At 32.8% G+C, this 19,131-nt stretch overlaps 1 protein-coding gene across 1 annotated transcript in view; it reads right to left on the bottom strand.

Annotated features, from left to right (window-relative positions):
• Window positions 1-19,131, bottom strand: part of LOC114325940 (titin) — a 333,570-nt gene that overhangs the window by 46,098 nt on the left and 268,341 nt on the right. The window contains exon 8 of the mRNA XM_050647669.1: window positions 11,312-11,430. Coding sequence (XP_050503626.1) covers window positions 11,312-11,430 — 119 coding nt within the window. The remainder of the gene's footprint in view (window positions 1-11,311; window positions 11,431-19,131) is intronic.

Genomic DNA, 19,131 nt, shown 5'->3' with positions numbered 1-19,131 from the left:
TCAAAAAACTTTTATTTTTTTTTTCAATTCGATGTAATTTAGAAAGCAGTAACTTTTATGCGACGCTGTATAAAATTATAATTTGTTTAAAAAATTTCCAAAGGAAACACTAACTTAATGAATAGAATAAATAGCCAATGTCAATGTTTATTTTACTCAGCTCAATTACCTTGTGCAAATCATGTTTTTGGATTGCGTATAAAAGTGCCAATTAGTCTTTGTTCATTTAATTATCTTTTTTTTTAAGATCAAAAATATCTTTGCCAGTAGTGTTGTTTGGTGATAGTATGCAGTAAATGAAATAGTACGAGGTATATCACAAGTAAGGTAATTAAAAACGTAAAAATTTAACTATTTAAAAAAAAATTAAGTGATTTTTAAAGAAAACTCTTGTTATATTTGCCACTCTACTGATTTCAATTCACCTCGCCCTCATGCTCTATATATGCAGTGCATTAAGCCCACATAGTGACATTAAACAGGGTCTATATTTTATAAAGGTTATTTTGCGCATCGCAACAAATGACACTTTTGTATTTAGTTCAACATTTTTCAAGTTTTGATATGATTCCAACAAACAAACGCGCAACATTCATTATACTATAATAACAATTCCACTCCATTCCAGTATTCCACCTGCATATGGAAACGTAATGCAAAATGATAAGATTATTGTTATTAATGAACTTGTAACGACGATAAATGTCACTTAAAAATGCAATCATCTACCTATCTACAGCACCGCATGTAAATTAATTAATCGTAATATAGTGTAGGAAACAAAGGTTGAACCTTGCAAAATGGACACAAGTCCGGTTTTATTTTTTTTTTTCTGGTATATCAAGGGGTGTTTATTATAAGAATAACTTTTTCTGAAAAAATTTCGACCCGGAACCCCCATTTTCACCCCTTTAAAGGGGATAATTTGTGGTTTTTGCGGAACGTAGCCCTTCCTGTACCTTTTACAAAAAATTTCTTTTATAGAAATATGAAAGAGGACTATATTTTCTACGATTTATTTCCCGACAGCATCTGTCTATCATCCACCGTTTAGCGGAGGTGGCGCCCCAAAGTTGACAAGTTGTTAAAAAAGATGTTTTTAAAAAAAATATATTTTTCCCTAACTGTAACGGAAATTAAGAAGAAATCCTGCGACAATTATTCACAAATAATTGATTGATTTTTTGGTATAGGTTTCACTTAAGGGTAATGGCCCTTTTTTTAATTACAGCGTATTACATTTTAAAAAACCCCTTTTTATACCATCTGAACCGTTTATGCTAGAGTAAAAAAACTTTCAGCGATTACCCATGTACTGGTGCTATTTACAAATTTGTATAATGCACCCCCATTTTTTCCCCGGAACCACCCAAAAAAAAGAAGAATTAATAAATAAAGTGATATTCTTGGAATCCTTCACACACAATGCCCTTCAATAATATGCTTCATATATCATTTTGTGCACGTTATTATTACCCATGCATGGACACCAAAAGCGATTTCCTAGTGCAACTCCTGTAGCCAAAAAAAATAAATAAAATGGGGGGTTGAAATTTTTTTTTGTTTTTTTTATCCATATGGGCATATGCTTCATCAATACTGCTTTTCAAAAATATATATGGTTATTGCAACATCCCTGCGGAAACCACCCCTATCCTTGAAAATATACTGCAGAAACTACCCCTAGCCCTTGGCGAGCATGTTTTTTACGATTTTATCATTACCTATGCATTCTTTTTAAACAAAACTTATACAAGTTAAAGACCACTATTTACTCTAAAAATTAGGTCCTATTCATCTTTTTCGTATAAGCAACCGTTACGGCACAGTGGCGCCGTAAACCTCATATATGCTTTGGCGGGCTCCAGTTTTTGTTTTTTATTTCGTCATCTCTTCGTTTTATTGATAAAGTACTTATGTAAAATAAAACAACACAGTGTAACCTACAAATTATGACCTATGCACATTTTACATTCTTTCCGCCCCAAATCCACAGTTGTGGCCCAAAATCAATTTTTGCATATTTTCGCCACCTACACGCTATTGCATTAATGCTAGTTTAATAGCACAATATTCACCCTTAGTGGTAACTAGGCAGTGGTGGATCCAGGGAGGGGTGATCGGGGCGATCACCCCCCCCCTCAAACCAAGTGATATTCTATTTAAAGATTATAAAAATATTCATTTGTTTTTAGAGAAATACTTATATTATTACTTTTATAAGAATGGCGTACTCTTTATGCTTTAGCGACAGTGGCGGATCCAGCATCGTTAAGAGGGGGGTGCCAATTATCTAAATTTTTATAAAAATAAATGAATATTTTTATAATCTTTAGATATAATATCACTTGGTTTAAGAGGGGGGGTGATCGCCCCCATCACCCCTCCCTGGATCCGCCACTGCTTATAGAACACTTAAGAGTGAATATTGTGCTATTAAAGTAGCATTAATGCAATAAAATACTGTAGGTGGCGAAAATATGCAAAAATTGATTTTGGGCCACCACTGTGGCTTTGGGGCGCAAAGAATGTAAAATGTGCATAGGTCATAATTTGTAGGTTACACTGTGTCGTTTTATTTTACATAATTTATCAATAAAACGAACAAATGACGAAATAAAAAACAAAAACTGGAGCCCGTCACAGCATATATGAGGTTTACGGCGCCACTGTGCCGTAACGGTTGCTTATACCAAAAAAATGAATAGGATCTAATTTTTAGAGTAAATAGTGGTCTTTAACCTTGTATAAGTTTTGTTTAAAAAGAATGTATAGGTAATGAGAAAATCGTAAAAACATGCTCGCCAAGGGCTAGGGGTAGTTTCTGCAGTATACTTTCAAGGACAGGGGTGGTTTCCTCAGGGATGTTGCAATAACCATATATATTTTTGAAAAGCACCATTGATGAAGCATATGCCCATATGAATCAAAAAGCAAAAAATCAAAAAAAAAATTTCAACCCCCCATTTTATTTTTTTTTTGGCTACAGGGGTTGCACTAGGAAATCACTTTTGATGTCCATGCATGGGTAATAATAACGTGCACAAAATTATATATGAAGCATATTAATAAAGGGCATTGTGTGTGAAGGATTCCAAGAAAATCATTTTATTTATTAATTCTTCTTTTTTTTTGGAGTGGTTCCGGGGAAAAATGGGGGTGCATTATACAAATTTGTAAATAGCACCAGTACATGGGTAATCGCTGAAAGTTTTTTTACTCTAAACGGTTCAGATGGTATAAAAAGGGGTTTTTTAAAATGCAACACCCTGCAATTAAAAATAGGGCAATTACTCTTAAGTCAAACCTATACCAAAAAATCAGTCACTTATTTGTGAATAATTCTGTACCATCCGTGAATAAGTGGATAAGTCAAATCTTAAATTTTTATTCTTCAAAACTAATAAAATGTTTAAAATGGCCATACCGAAAGTTTGCATTTTTGAGTTATCGACTTATTCACAGATGGTACAGAATTGTCGCAGGATTTCTTCTTAATTTCCGTTACAGTTAGGGAAAAATATATATTTTTTTAAAACATCTTTTTTAAAAACTTGTCAACTTTGGGGCGCCACCCTCGCTAAACGGTGGATGATACGACATATGCTGTCGGGAAATAAATCGTAGAAAATATAGTCCTCTTAATATTTCTATAATAACATTTTTTTGTAAAAGGTACAGGAAGGGCTACGTTCCGCAAAAACCATAAATTACCCCCTTTAAAGGGGTGAAAAGGGGGGTTCTGGGGCGAAACTTTTTCAGAAAAAGTTGGTCTTATAATAAGCACCCCTTAATATAACAGAAAAAAATAAAACCGGACTTGTGTCCATTTTGCAAGGTTCAACCTCTGTTTCCTACACTAATAATACAATGTAATTCTGCCTTGCACTGTAATCGTATACTCTTTCAATAAATAAGAAACTGCTCAGAAGTTTCATGTAACATAAAGATATTTTATGTTATGTGATATATTTTATTTACATTTGTGATAATCGAGAAGATCATTCATACTAGACCAGGGCATTTAGCACAAAATAAATCGATTTTTAAGAACAGCATCTAGAAACTAGATCAAAAGTAATGGGATTAAAAATAAATCTAGCAAAAACTAAATATCTGACCAACGAATCTCTAGATCAGTGATACTCAACTTGCGACCCGCGGACCGCATGCGGCCCTCTAGCGCTTTTTATGCGGCCCGAAGACAGTGGCGGCTCGTGACCTCAGTATGCGGGTAGGCTACACATATACTTCGGGTAGGCGACAAAAAATATCCTACAGTTTGTAATACATTTTGAGCCGTCTTGCAATACTAAATGTAATCTATGAGCGCAACAATGTGTAAAAATTGCTTTTGGAGCATCTACTTTAATTTTTGATTGTAATCCGTTTAAAGAGCCAGCCATTACACTTGCACCATCGTAAAATTGAGCAATTAATTTATTTTTGTAATCATATGGCTCAAGCACGTTTGAAATTAAACTATATAGAGCGTCTGCAGATCTATTATCGCTAACATCAAAAAACCCTAAAAATCTTTCTGTTACCTGACCAACTTTGTTAACAAAACGGATTGTTAAAGTACACTGTGATTTCTCGGTTATATCAGTAGTATCGTCAGCTAGTATAGAAAAAAATTGACTTTCATTAATTTCTGTTGAAATTTCATTTTTTACGTAATCGGCAAGACAATCTATTAAATCATTTTGTATTGTTTTTGACAAACCCGTGAACACCCCTTCTATTTTTTAACATGATCCTGGATTTCCTGATCGCGTTTAACTACTAAATTAAAAATGTCTTTACAATTACCCATGTTTGAAGAATTATGGCTCTCATCACGACCGCGAAATGTAAGTTCTTGTTTTGCTAGAAGAATTGTAACATCAATTTCTTCAACTTCTTCAATCTTTTTCAACTTCTTCATTATATATCTTATTAGATAGAGAAATATGTCCAGCGAAAGCACTGTCAGTAGTTTGTTTATTTTTTTCTAACCGTTTTAAACCTAAGCAATTGTTTAAATGTTCTTTTGAAGATTCATGTTTTTTTTACACTAGCTGATAAATTTTTCAAATCTGAATATCCCTGACTCACCCAAACATTTTGCTTCAAATTTGAGAGCAACAGACAAGGCCAACAGAAAAGTGAATTTTTAAAATAACTTCCGCTTAGCCATTTATGATTTTCATACCATATTGTTTTAAACGATCTCGAAAATGGTTGATTGTCTTTTGTCTTATCTGTGGATAAAATTGTTAAATTTTGTAAAGGCCGGCCCATTGAAATAATTACTAATCTTTCTTGATTTTGGCGCCTTGAAAAAGGCGTCTCGATCAAACTGCATATTACATCGTTTAAAATATTCATATTCGATGACTAAAGTTTTTCCACCAATAAAACTAACACACCTACGTTTCAACAACGTCAAATATTACTTATTTTATTTATGTATCAAATAATAATTTACTATTCGAATAAATTGATAAGTTAACAATTAACCTCGCTTTAAATTTTTAATTATCTATATAATCTAATAACACATTATTCAGTTTTCATAAACAAATTTAAATTGTCCTACCTAGTTTTATTCAATACTTAACCTACTAATAACAGCCAAAATCAAAAAACAATTATTTTAAAACAGTTTCACAAGACACAAGAGAAGCAACTGATAAAATTTTGTAGGTCCGGCTATAAGACTCTGTGCCTATCCGCCCGTTCAAAATCGTAGAATACGGTCGCTACGAGCAGACCTGCAGCAGGCCTGCTCGCGTAAACAGAGAGAGATCGCACGTCAATTCGGTGTTGGCGTCGTTCTATTTCAGGCTACGTTCCCGAGTGCCTGACCAAGGAGAATATAGAATCTACATATACAGTACTACTGATACTACAAGGAGCGTACAATAATTATAACTACGGAGCAAATTTTTTGGATATTTTTAAAAATAATTTGGATAATTTTTGCTATTTTATTGTAGATATTGTGTCAAAATTTATAAATTACAATTTTGAAATAAGTAATTTATATTAATAATTTATATTATTGTACTACATTTGAAGAGGGTAGGCGGCGCCTACCTTGCCTACCCCGACGGGCCGCCCCTGACCGAAGGCTAACTAAAGGGCCTTGTGATCAAATTATTTGTCAAATTTCACGTGTTTTTCAAATTATTTGATAGTGTGCCGATGTGTTTGAGGCGTGTATGGGCGTGAGGCAGACAATTTAATGACTTTAATTTTAAATTATATTGAAATTTTTAAGAACTCTGATTAAAAAACAGGGTACTACAGTAAAACCTCCGTTAACCGAAATAATTGGGGGGAGGCTGTTTCGGATAACAAAAATTTCGGTTAGAAACAACATTGTTTTTGGTATTCTTCTTGTATCAAATTACATAGTATTCTTGGTCAAAGTTGGCATTAAAAAATACAATGAAGTGATTTTGTAATGTGTTGTATATTTAATAGGGTTCTTTAATTGTATGAAAGCAATGTTGACGATCTTGACCAATTTACATCAAATTGTTTCCGTTTTGCTACAAAAATTTACTTTTTATTGACGAATGTCAGCCGCTTCGGTTAAACGATGTTTCGGTTAAAAAGGTTTCGGTTAACGGAGGTTTTACTGTATTAACTTTTAATAATAAATTATTAAAGTTAATAAACAAATACTCATTTTAAAAATAATCAATGCGTATTTACTACATTGCAACGACCCATTTAGTAATCACAAGAAAAATTCAGGCCCGGATTAACAAAAAAAAAAGATAAAGTAATTGTCACCTTCAAACAACGCCCTGTATATTAAAATTTTTAAAGTTCGTCTGCACATTTGAAAAGAGCACTTTAATGACATTAATTTTGAAATTATATCGAAATTTTTGGTTTTGAAAGTTCGAGTTCTTAAAAATTTCGACATAATTTCAAAATCAAAGTCATTGAATTGTCTGCGCAAAAAATGGAAGCTCCATTAAAGCTCTTTTCAAATGTGCAAACGGGTTTTGAAAATTTCAATATACAGGATGTTGTTTCAAGGTCACAAAGGATTTATAATTTTGTTTAATCCGGACCTGGATTTTTCTTGTGATTAGTAGTGGGTGGTTTGGGTTCTAAATGTGACATATGTGTACCAAATATTAAAAAATATACAAGGTGGTTCTAAACTTATGGGTCCAGAAAGAAATGGGCAAAATCGATAAAACACCCTGTAACTCGGTTATAAAGTCGGTGGAGTAATAAACTTAGTATGTCTAGAACCGCCTCATTTACCTCTATTCACCATTCAAGTATTTCCGTTTCCCAATTAAACACCCTATATACTATTTCATCTTGATTGCGGCCCTCAAGCTGTGGCAATAGCTTCTATGTGGCCCAGGAAAAAAAAGGTTGAGTATCCCTGCTCTAGATATAGCTGGGAATATAACTCTGGACAACTATATAGAAAAGGTTGAGTCGTATACATATTATATACATACTTGGTTGCTGAACAAGAATACGCCATCAGAACCGACCACCCGGTGCACCTCGTGCACAAAAACCTTCAAAACTCCAGAAGATGACATGCCGTAGACTTTGCAGTGACCTTGGGCACCAGGTGGTCCGGGGGTCAATTCTAATGGCGTATTTGTACTCGACAACCCCAAAAAACCGCCTAGTAATCTATTTGCATGCATTCAGTGCCGAAAACCTTCGAAACTCCAGAAGATGGCGTTCCTCAGCAGTGATCGTGGGTACCAGGTTCTCCGGGAGTCGATTCTGATATCCTATTCGTATTCAGCAACCCCAAAAACATCCCGTGTAATCTGTTTGTATCAATTTAGAGCTAAAATCGATCGAAACTCCAGAAGATGACGAGACCCTGGACACCAGGTACTCCGAGTGTCTTTCTGATCGCATATTCGTTTTCAGCAACCCCAAAAACCCGCCAGAAATCTGTTTGCATCAATTTAATCTCCGAAAACCCTCGAAACTCAAGATGACGTGCATTAGTAGTGACACTGGACACCAGGTGCTCCAGGGGTCGGTTCTGATGGCGTATTCGTTATCAACGAATCCAAAAATCTCCAAGTAATCTGTTTGTATCAATTCAGTGACGATAACCCTCGTACTCCAGAAGATGACGTGCCTTAGCAGTGAGTCGTGACCATTAGGTGCTCGGGAGGTCGGTTCTGATGGCGTAGTCGTGTTCACTGACGCCAAAAACCACCGAGTAACAAAATCTAGTCCTTAATATGCTTATTTTGACATGTTTATGCACTTCTAGATGCATTTTATGCACTTTAAAATGCAAGACTTTTTCCTGAAATCATCCTGATAGTCCATTCTTTCACGGTTTTTGCTCTAAATTTTAAAGAGCCGCTTGGATTGACATGAAATTTGGCATACGTATAGCTTACATGTCAAAGAAAAAAAGTGATATTGTGCCGATGTGTGCTTTTGCCCTGGGGGTGACTTTCATCCCCTCTTGTGGGTGAAAAAATATATGTCCAAAATAAGTCCGGAAATGGGTAAACTGACTAATTTTAAGTAACTTTTGCTCTATAGAGCTTTTTCGCCAAGTCAACACTTTTCGAGTTATTTGCGAGTGAATATGTTCATTTTTCAACAAAATAACCACATTTTTAGACGGTTTTTCGCAAATAACTCAAAAAGTAAGTATTTTGTCGAAAAAAACATTCTTGGCAAAAATATAGCCTATAAGAAAGTAAAATAATGGTGTACGCGTTAGGTCTCTGGATCTCGTAGAACCAGAGTTATAGCCAATGAAAAATAGATTCATATTCACCAAATTTCAAATAGAATATTTCGACGTGAAATATCCAAAAAATTAAGCACTTTTTGGAGAAAACTTATTATAACTTTTTTAAAGTGTTTAAAAAAAGCTTTATTTCTGTTTTTACAAACAGTTTCTAGCATTAAATTTAAGCAAGTTACGCTCAAAATAAAGTTGGTCCCTTTTGTTTTTGCAAAAAAAAATCGGGAAGACCACCCCCTAATTAGCAACTTAAATGAAATTAATCGTTATTGCTCCACAAATTATTTTACTTATGTTGTGTTTATATGATCTGTAAGTTTCATCGATTCAAAGTGCTTATTTTTGAAAAAATTTGGTTTCAAAGAAAAATTTTTAAAAATTTAAATTTTGATAAATATACTTTTTTTCAAAATAACTTAAAAATGGTTACAGATACTAAAAATCTCGAAAAACAAAAAAGTCAGATTTGCTTTTCTGAATATCATGTATTTTTTTGTTTTTCTGTTAGACAAAAATTGATTAAGATTTGGTGTTTCTAAATTTGCATACATTCGTGATCGGTGACTCGTTCAACCCCTTTTAACTACAGCCCTTTCAATAATAAGAACTTTGAACCGATGAAACTTACGGATCATATAAACAATATATACACGAGTCAAGAAACTTGGTGAAGTCGTAACGATTAAGTTCATTTAAGATACTAATTAGGGGGTGATTTTCTCGATTTTTTTACCAAAACCAAAAGGGACTAACTTTATTTTGAGCGTAACTTGTTTAATTTTGATGCTAGAAATTTTTTTTATAAAACAAAAATGAAGCTTTTTTAAAACACTTTAAATAATTTGTAATAGTTTTCCCCGAAATGTGCTTCATTTTTGGTTATTTCACGTTAAAGTATTCCATTTGGAATTTGACGAATATGAACCTATTTTTCATTAGCTATAACTCTGCTTCTACTAGGTGTAGAGACGTGATATATACACCATTTTCTTTTTAAATTTTTTACAGGCTATATTTTTGCTAAGAATGTTTTTTCGACAAAATACTTACTATTTGAGTTATTTGCGAAAAACCGTCTAAAAGCGTGGTTGTTTTCTTGAAAAAATGAACATATTCACTGCCAAATAACTCGAAAAGTATTGACTTAGTGAAAAAACTCTATAGAACAAAAGTTACTTAAAATTAGCCAATTTATCCATTTCCTGACTTTCTTTGGACGAATATTTTTTCACCCCCAAGAAGGGGTGAAAACCACCCTCAGGGCAAAAGCACATATCGGCACAATATCACTTTTTTTCTTTGACTTGTTAGCTATGTGTATGCCAAATTTCATGTCGATCCAAGCGGTTCTTTAAAATCTAGAGATTTTGCAATATTTTACCGTTAAAGAACGGACTATGAACACAATGCAAGAAGTTGAGTCTGTAGGTGCTGTATTTAAAAAATCGATTTATTCTGGTGTTTTTAGTGCTAAGGCTTTGGCCACACGGGCGATTTTTTACGGCGTCCATTGGTTTGACTACCTCCTTCACCAATTTTAGATGGAATCATTTCATATAAAATTGGTGGAGGAGGTAGTCAAACCAATGGGCGCCTTAAATTATGGCACCATAAAAAATCGACCGTGTGGCCAAAGCGTAAATGTCTACAGTGAAGAATGTTTCTGAAATAAAATATTAATATGTATAATTCTTGATCCATAAATTCTGATCCCTCCAATTAGCTGTTTTTGTCTAGCTACCACGACGACGTCGATGCCTTTTACTCAAACTTCCAAAATTTGTATTGTATTTAATACAGTGTGACGGTCTGCATGACATTTAAAAAAATAGAAATTATGTGATAAACCGAATTAAGGAACTGCCAAAAGGGAAAACAAAATTTTTCCACATAAATCGTCTATAAATAAAAAAAATAGCGCCATATTCAGTCTCAAATAATAAGAAACAAGAACCCATCAACAAGAAAATCTGAATTGGAAGATCGTGCGAAGCATTCTGAATTGGAAGCGATTATTCGAGAGGCTGGCGTACAAAAATCAACAATTTAGAAAGAAGTACTCTGTAAACCATAACCAAATAATAACAACATGTAGCTATACAGTTAATGAAACATTTGAAAATATGATTCAATAATTATTAGGGCCGGTTGTTCAAACGCTAATCAAGAAAATGATTATAATTAAGTCCCCTTAACAACCATTAAATAACAACACCCCTCATTCGTACGTCAATCAGTTGATTGTAATCAATTATGTTAATTATTATCATTATGATAATTAACATAATTGATTGATTAATTATTTATTAATTAACATAACAATTATTAACATAATGGATTAAATAAATATCTCATAATTGTAATCAATTATGTTTTCAGCAACTCAAACAAAGTTGACGTTGACAGTTGGTGACAGTAATTAAATATTTGATAATGATCAATTGATTCCATTTTTGATTAGCGTTCGAACAACCGGCCCTTAGTACATATATCACAAAATTGAATTGACCCATAAAAATACTATTATTATTTAAGAAAAACTCATGTATTTACCTCTTTCTCTTGCTGCGGCGAAACGTTTTCTTTATTCGCTTCGTCGCCTTTGAAGTAATTCCACTCGTCTTCGGATTCGCTATCAGCTTGGTTTTCCACTAGCCCACTAACATCGTGAACTGCAACAAAAATATCAAAATAAATACTTGTTCGGAGGAGCACTATTAGAAAAATATATTTTGTAACACGTCGTGGTTTTGTTCTGAACGACTAATCATATCGACATACTTAAAACTAATAAAATTTTACTGATCACTTAAGAAAACTTTCAACAAACTTAAAGAAGATAGTACATTATTCAACGAGCATGTAATGATGGCTATTACTCACGATGATGAAGTTCGCGACACGAGCCGTAGGCGAGTGTCGTAATTCATCAGAGTGAGTAATAGCCATTACATGCGAGTAGAATACTATACTTTTTCTATGACATTTTTTATTTGGATTAGTAGAAAAATATAATTATCAATTACATTATTTAAAATAGAAAGATTTTATTTTTCATAAGAAAACATATTTTATATAACTATGGCAACACTGTTAGAATCATAGAAATGTCATTAGTGTCGTGGTATATAATGGCGGTGGCTTTTAAAAATAAGGTATATTTTAAGGCAATTACATGAAAAAGAACGTTTGCTCGTAATAAAAATCTATTGTACAATCAACAGTAAGTGAAACATAATTCATTGATATAAATTTCATATCCGTAAACCCTTTTACGGAATTAGTAACCACTGTTTATGTTTACTTTTTAATAACGTCCATCTTAAAATGTCAAATGTTGAAATTTAAACGTAAAAAATATACTGATCAATAACAGTTAAAAATTCTTTAAACATTTTTCGAAGTTAATTGTTGATATAAATTACAATGATTATTTTAATAAATAAAGTTATTTATATAGCAAATAAATATTTTATTTGCTAATAATAAGTATATTAAAAGTAGCATGCACCACTTGAATCTAACTTCAACCCGTGAGTAATGACCCGTGAGTAACTTCAGCCCGTGAGTAATGAACTATTACTCACGGGTAAAGTAATGGGTGTTATTATCTATTCAAAAATAGTGAATAATGAGCATATTATTAAACGGTCGTAGAAAAAGGTGTATAAGACATGCATACTACCAGTTGGTACCTACAGGTACAATACTACCTGTAGGTACAAACTAGTAGTATGCATGTTATATAGTTGTTGGGGATGTAGAAACCCTTACCAAGAAATATGCTAAAAACCAGAAACAACGCAATGGGCAATGGAACGAAACATTCTTTTACTATTCAAAGAGAAAAGATTAGAAACGCCGAAATAAGGCGTAGAAGGAAAGTAAAGAAATGCAAAAATAAAATGGCGCGGTCACATAGCCAGATATGATAACCGGTGAACATGGAGAACCATAGAATGGAGACCAAGGGGGACTAAAAGAAATATGGGAAGGGCTCAAAAGAGATATGCGGATAACATAAGAGCAGTGGCATAAGAGCATAGAATCAGTGGATTAGTTTGGCGCGAGATAGTGAAAGATGGAAGCAATTGGGAGAGACCTATACGCTCTAATCTTCGCTGGTGTCGCTAACTAGCGGATTACTAATGCAACTTTCGCCGGAAATTTTTAAATTTATTATTTAATTTTTATCGCGTATTATTTACAACGCAAAAAAGTAATTAAATTGTAATCGATTTTTTTAAGATTTTGCTAATCATTTTGACGTTCTATTGATGAAATATTAATTTCTTACTTCGGATACTTTCACAATTATCGTGTGGATGGCGCTTAGATTAATTTATAATTATAGAGTATTTCCCTGTAAGTTGTATCCATATGGAAACCATCAGTTCACCATCCAAAGATACCATTTTATTTGTAGTAACTCGATCTTTAAATAAACATTCCAAATACTCTGTCTTTGTCCTACTAAGTTTTAAACCTTTTTCCTCCAGAGCTCGTGTCCACTGTTCCAGTTTTTGTTTTAAGTCTCTTTCACTATTTCCTACTAACACACAAATAGTTAGTCAAAGCTGTGGTATATATTTTTACCTTAAATACACTTACGTTTTAAATACTGCATTTAAGTTTTTTTAATGTTCCGTAATATGTAATTATAAATTAATCTATTAATCTTAGCGCCATCTACACGATAATTGTGAAAGTATCCGCAGTAAGAAATTCATATTTTATCAATAGAACGTCAAAATGATTAGCAAAATCTTTAAAAAATCGATTACAATTTAATAACTTTTTTGCGTTGTAAATATTAAGCGATAACAATTAAATAATAAATTTAAAAATTACCGGTGAAAGTCGAATAGTAAGCCGCTAGGAGCGACACAAGCGAAGCTCAGAGCGTATACTCAGAAGTGAAGGGAAGGAAAATGGTTGACCAAAAGAGATAGTTCGAGGTGGTGTTCCGTAACTAACTGATCTTACTGATCTTAGGATTGTTACATTATTATTAGAAGACTTTTTAATAGCAAAGCTTCTTTTTCTAATAAAAGTATTGCAAAATTCCAGTGGTTTAGTTTGTTCTAAACTATTTTTGACTTTTCTCAGATTTTTGGAATGATATATTATGATCTGGATGATATTTTGGGCTAGATAACTTAATTGCTAAATAATAAACACTTCTTTTATACATATGATATAGATATCAAAAATTTAATAAAATTCTTTTAGCTAGACCAAATATCTTTTGTAAAAACAAGTTGAAATACAAAGTAAGCAGTCATCGACATATCTTTTATGGAAAGGTAAGTTGTAGTTCAATTTAATTGTAGCTGATGTTTACAAAACTTCCATTACGATGTTTGTAAGGTGTTGTCGAAATGTGTGGTGGACCCATGGGTGGTAATTTGAGAGTAATATTCGTTTTTGTCTTGAAAAAACGTACGAGCTCATACAAGATTTTACAACCTCTAAGAATTCTTCAAGATGAAGAGAAGTAAATTATTTGATATTCCATTTCCGTTCAACACATTTTAATCCTGTTTCAATTGGGATGTACATTATATAAAGGTTTGTCAAAAGATTTAAGTTTGTGGTTTATTTTAATATATTTTTCTGACAAACTTAGAAACTCTCATGTATCGTGTAATGATATGAGTTGTGTTATGGTTATACTGATATAATTAGATGCAGTGGAATATGTATTTTATGATATTTGGGAGAAGACCGTAATTTACACAACAAAATATACAATAATGATTTGCATTGAAACATAATTTTAAAAAAGCTAACAGCTATAAAGTTAATGGTTTTTTAATCGCCATTAGATATAAATAATAGTGTACATAACCACGTAATGCTTACAGTATGAAATCACCTTTTGCCTCGCACAAAATTGATTACATTTTAAAAAACTGTGTACGACAATAAAAAATATTGAAGCATGACGATGGCGTGTTCTCTAATAAAGTTATAGACATAGACCAAGGTTTTATGACTAGGCCATAACCAAATTAGTATTGCATATTGGTAAACTTGTAAATCTTCTGCAGGAAGTTGTACATCACAGTAAATTATTTAAGGAATTAATAAAATCAAGGATAGGATGTCTATGGCACGATTATAAATAGCTAAATTCGCCCAATACATTAATTTGCATAACATATTTTTAGGATATTTTAATCATTATAATTCCACAAGGAAAAATAATTTCCTACAGGCGGCTGTATGCCATTAATCACAAAAAATTAGTTAATATTCTTTATAAAAGTATATGTACTCATTTAATTTTAAAAATCCCTTTTGGGCTACATCACAAAACGATTTCGAACTAAAGAGCAGGGTTGGCAGGTTTAAAACAACATGCTTAAAATCTTGGTTTAAAAACCAAGGTTTAAACAAACTGGTTTTTTATTAAGCCTCCAAACTGGTGTTTTTATTATATAGCTGCAGCAAATGAAGAAAATTAAGATAAATAAATTCTATTTTTTTACTTTCGAACTTGGTTATTTTAAATATTATTACGTTTGGAGATGTTTTTTCGTTATATTAATTTTTTGTGTGTGTAAATAAAAATAAAAGTTGTCGTAAGTATTTTTTTCATTGTTTATTACTATTATTTTATAAAATAATTTATTCCTTTTTAAAATATTTAGACCTAATATACTTTATATTAAATAAACCTGGTGTAAACTAAATAAACCTGATAAAAAAGATAAAGGCAGTTTTTGTTTTTATTTGATTCAGAGTTAAACCACCATCTCCATATAGCTATTTCAGCATCCCATGCATCTTCAGTGAAGCTATGCAGTCACAACTCTGATACAAATATCAACAAATCTGCCTATTTAAGGGAAACCATCGCGATACAATGATTCCACCTTTTGAAACGCAATCCAGCGACATCTCTGGCAATACGAGGAAAACAACGAAAAGCCCCAAATACAAAGTTGACTACTTTTTAAACAATTAGAATAATTGAAATAAAAATATAATAAACAATATTTTAAATCTAAGACTTTTCGTTAATAAACTGCTTTCTGGCTGCATCCTGTATCTCCGGCTTTTACAATGTATAAGCACAAGTGACGACGAAAATAGGAGAAAGCAAATAGAGGACACTTTGGCCACGCATTTACCTTGTCTTCGTCTAGGAAAAGGACCGAAAGACAGTTTCTAAATACTCAAATCTGAGTAAAGATGAAAAAGATAAAGGCAGTTTTTGTTTTTATTTGATTCAGAGTTAAACCACCATCTCCATATAGCTATTTCAGCATCCCATGCATCTTCAGTGAAGCTATGCAGTCACAACTCTGATACAAATATCAACAAATCTGCCTATTTAAGGGAAACCATCGCGATACAATGATTCCACCTTTTGAAACGCAATCCAGCGACATCTCTGGCAATACGAGGAAAACAACGAAAAGCCCCAGATACAAAGTTTACTACTTTTTAAACAATTAGAATAATTGAAATAAAAATATAATAAACAATATTTTAAATCTAAGACTTTTCGTTAATAAACTGCTTTCTGGCTGCATCCTGTATCTCCGGCTTTTACAATGTATAAGCACAAGAGACGACGAAAATAGGAGAAAGCAAATAGAGGACACTTTGGCCACGCATTTACCTTCTCTTCGTCTAGGAAAAGGACCGAAAGACAGTTTCTAAATACTCAAATCTGAGTAAAGATGAAAAAGATAAAGGCAGTTTTTGTTTTTATTTGATTCAGAGTTGGATCACCATCTCCATATAGCTAATTCAGCATCACATGCATCTTCAGTGAAGCTATGCAGTCACAACTCTGAAACAAATATCAACAAGCCTGCCTATTTAAGGGAAACCATCGAGATACAACGATTCCACCTTTTGAGACGCAATCCAGCAACATCTCCCGCAATACGAGGAAAAAAACGAAAAGCCCTAGATATAAAGTTTACTACTTTTTAAACAATTAGAATAATTGAAATAAAAATATAATAAACAATATTTTAAATCTAAGACTTTTCGTTAATAAACTGCTTTCTGGCTGCATCCTGTATCTCCGGCTTTTACAATATATAAGCACAAGAGACGACGAAAATAGGAGAAAGCAAATAGGGGACACTTTGGCCACGCATTTACCTTCTCTTCGTCTAGGAAAAGGACCGAAAGACAACATACTCAAATCTGAGTAAAGATGAAAAAGATAAAGGCAGTTTTTATTTTTATTTGATTCCTGATAAACCTGGTTTAAACTAAAAAAACCTGTTTTTTGTTTTTTCGAAAAAACCTTGGTTTTTGACAACCCTGCTAAAGAGTTCATCTGCAGTGCTGCTAACAAGTTTTACATGCTTAAACCACCAAAATATAGGGGTCAAAACCCTTGAAACGTTATACAATGTTTTATTTTTCATTATAAATGGTAATAGTTAGAGGAAAATGATATTTTTTATTAGAAAATAATGGTGCCAAAGATAAAATCAGAAATAAATATAAAAGAGCTAGTAAACAGACCAATTTATTAGTTTATCCAATGAGTAAAAATAATGTAATGTAAAGGGCTGTGGGACAAAAAGAAGAATCGCGTTTTCTCGTGTTTTTTTTTTCTTTGTTTTTGAATATATTTTTGTCAAAAAACAATTATTTTTTAGAAAGTAACATTTCAATAGGAAATTTAAATTTGAACAACGTTTCTGTAGATGTACTTATACTTATATATAAAAAGTGCACCCTAAGAATTCACCCTAATGCACCCTAGAGCATAGGGACTAACTCTCAACTTTCTCAAAAAAAAACAGCCCTTTAAATTGTAGCACTCCGCGGTTTTTTCATATTTGGGGGTCTGGAGGAAGAATTTCTGAAGTCGTGTCCCGGCGTCCCGGACAAGGCTTTCGGGCCATCCGAATTTTCAACGTTTTAATAAAATTCTATTTTGAAAATTTGAATACGTTATTCTTCTAATTCGTCGGTCTTGACGGTCCAGTTAGCTGGGCCGCAGTCGATCGACAAGTTTAGTGGATTTGCGATTTGCGGTCGCTGGTTCGAGCCTCAGCTAGGTCATGAAATTTATAAAAGGCCAACGCCGTAGTATAAAACTCAATAGAGTCTACGGCTTGGTCTGGATAAACTGGCGTCAGATCGGCATATAGAGGAGCGGTACGGCAAGGGATAAGGGCTTGCGGCTTGGTGATACTCCTCCATAAATCCCTACCGAAGGGCGTTGACGCCTAAGAACAGTGTATATATATATATATATATATATATATATATATATATATATATATATATATATATATATATATATATATATATGTTACAGTGAAAGTTGACGTTTCAGGGAAGGTTAACCTTTACTAGTCACGGTCGACTCTCGCTGGGCATCTTAGTGAAAGTTGAATTCTGAAATAACAAGATCAACTTTCACTAGTGAAGGTTGACCATTCTTAGTGAACGTCAACCTCCCCTACAGCAGTCTAGGGAAAGTTACACAGACGTACAAACAAGATCAACATCCACTAGTGAAGGTTGACAATTCCTATAGTGAATGACAACCTCCTCTACAACAGTCTAGGGAAAGTTAGAGAGAAATAAAAGACTAATCTTAAATCACGTATACTTTTATAACAAAAGTAAATTTAGAATTTGAAAGATGAACAAATAAGAACAAAATAAAACGTGAAACTATAGTCTACAATTTAAAGACTATAATAGAGACGAAAATACTATAGTCAACAATAATAAAATTATTTGTTGCAACATGATAATGCTTTATGGCATTTGGAATTGCATAAAACATTGTTTTTTATGCAGTAACACTTCTTTGTTTGGCACTTCTTGTTACAACTGCACTTAAAAAATCCTTGCCCACTTCCGGTTGACTGAGTAGTAGCAACTGTTCGTAAAGTAAGTGTCTTTTCCATTGGAATTTCATCTTCTTTTATAATGTTTACTGGACAAGTATTAAACTGGGATCTGCAAATAAAAAGATACTTGCAGGCTTAAATGTAAAATTACTAATTATTATACTATGCGGTATTAAATACGTTCAAACAAGTTAAACTTCATAAAAGTATTAAAAATGTAAACTAAATTGACGACAGGTCAAGGTCGTTCGCCCGCCGTGCACATCCGCCAGATGTTCAACATTCCCTAGGCTGATTCCGTGAAGGTTCACCTTCCCTAGTGAAAGCTGATATATATTTTCTACTATCAACATTCACTGGTCATTTCAGTGAAGGTCGACAATCACTAGCGACGGTACACCTTGACTAATATTCAGCTTTCACTGTAACATATATATATATATATATATATATATATATATATATATATATATATATATATTCTTCTAATTCACATTCACATCAAATTGAATTAGTGGGACGAAA

This window comes from Diabrotica virgifera, chromosome 3, assembly GCF_917563875.1.
Source record: "Diabrotica virgifera virgifera chromosome 3, PGI_DIABVI_V3a".
NCBI lineage: Eukaryota > Metazoa > Arthropoda > Insecta > Coleoptera > Chrysomelidae > Diabrotica > Diabrotica virgifera.
This window is presented reverse-complemented; position numbering and strand designations above follow the sequence as displayed.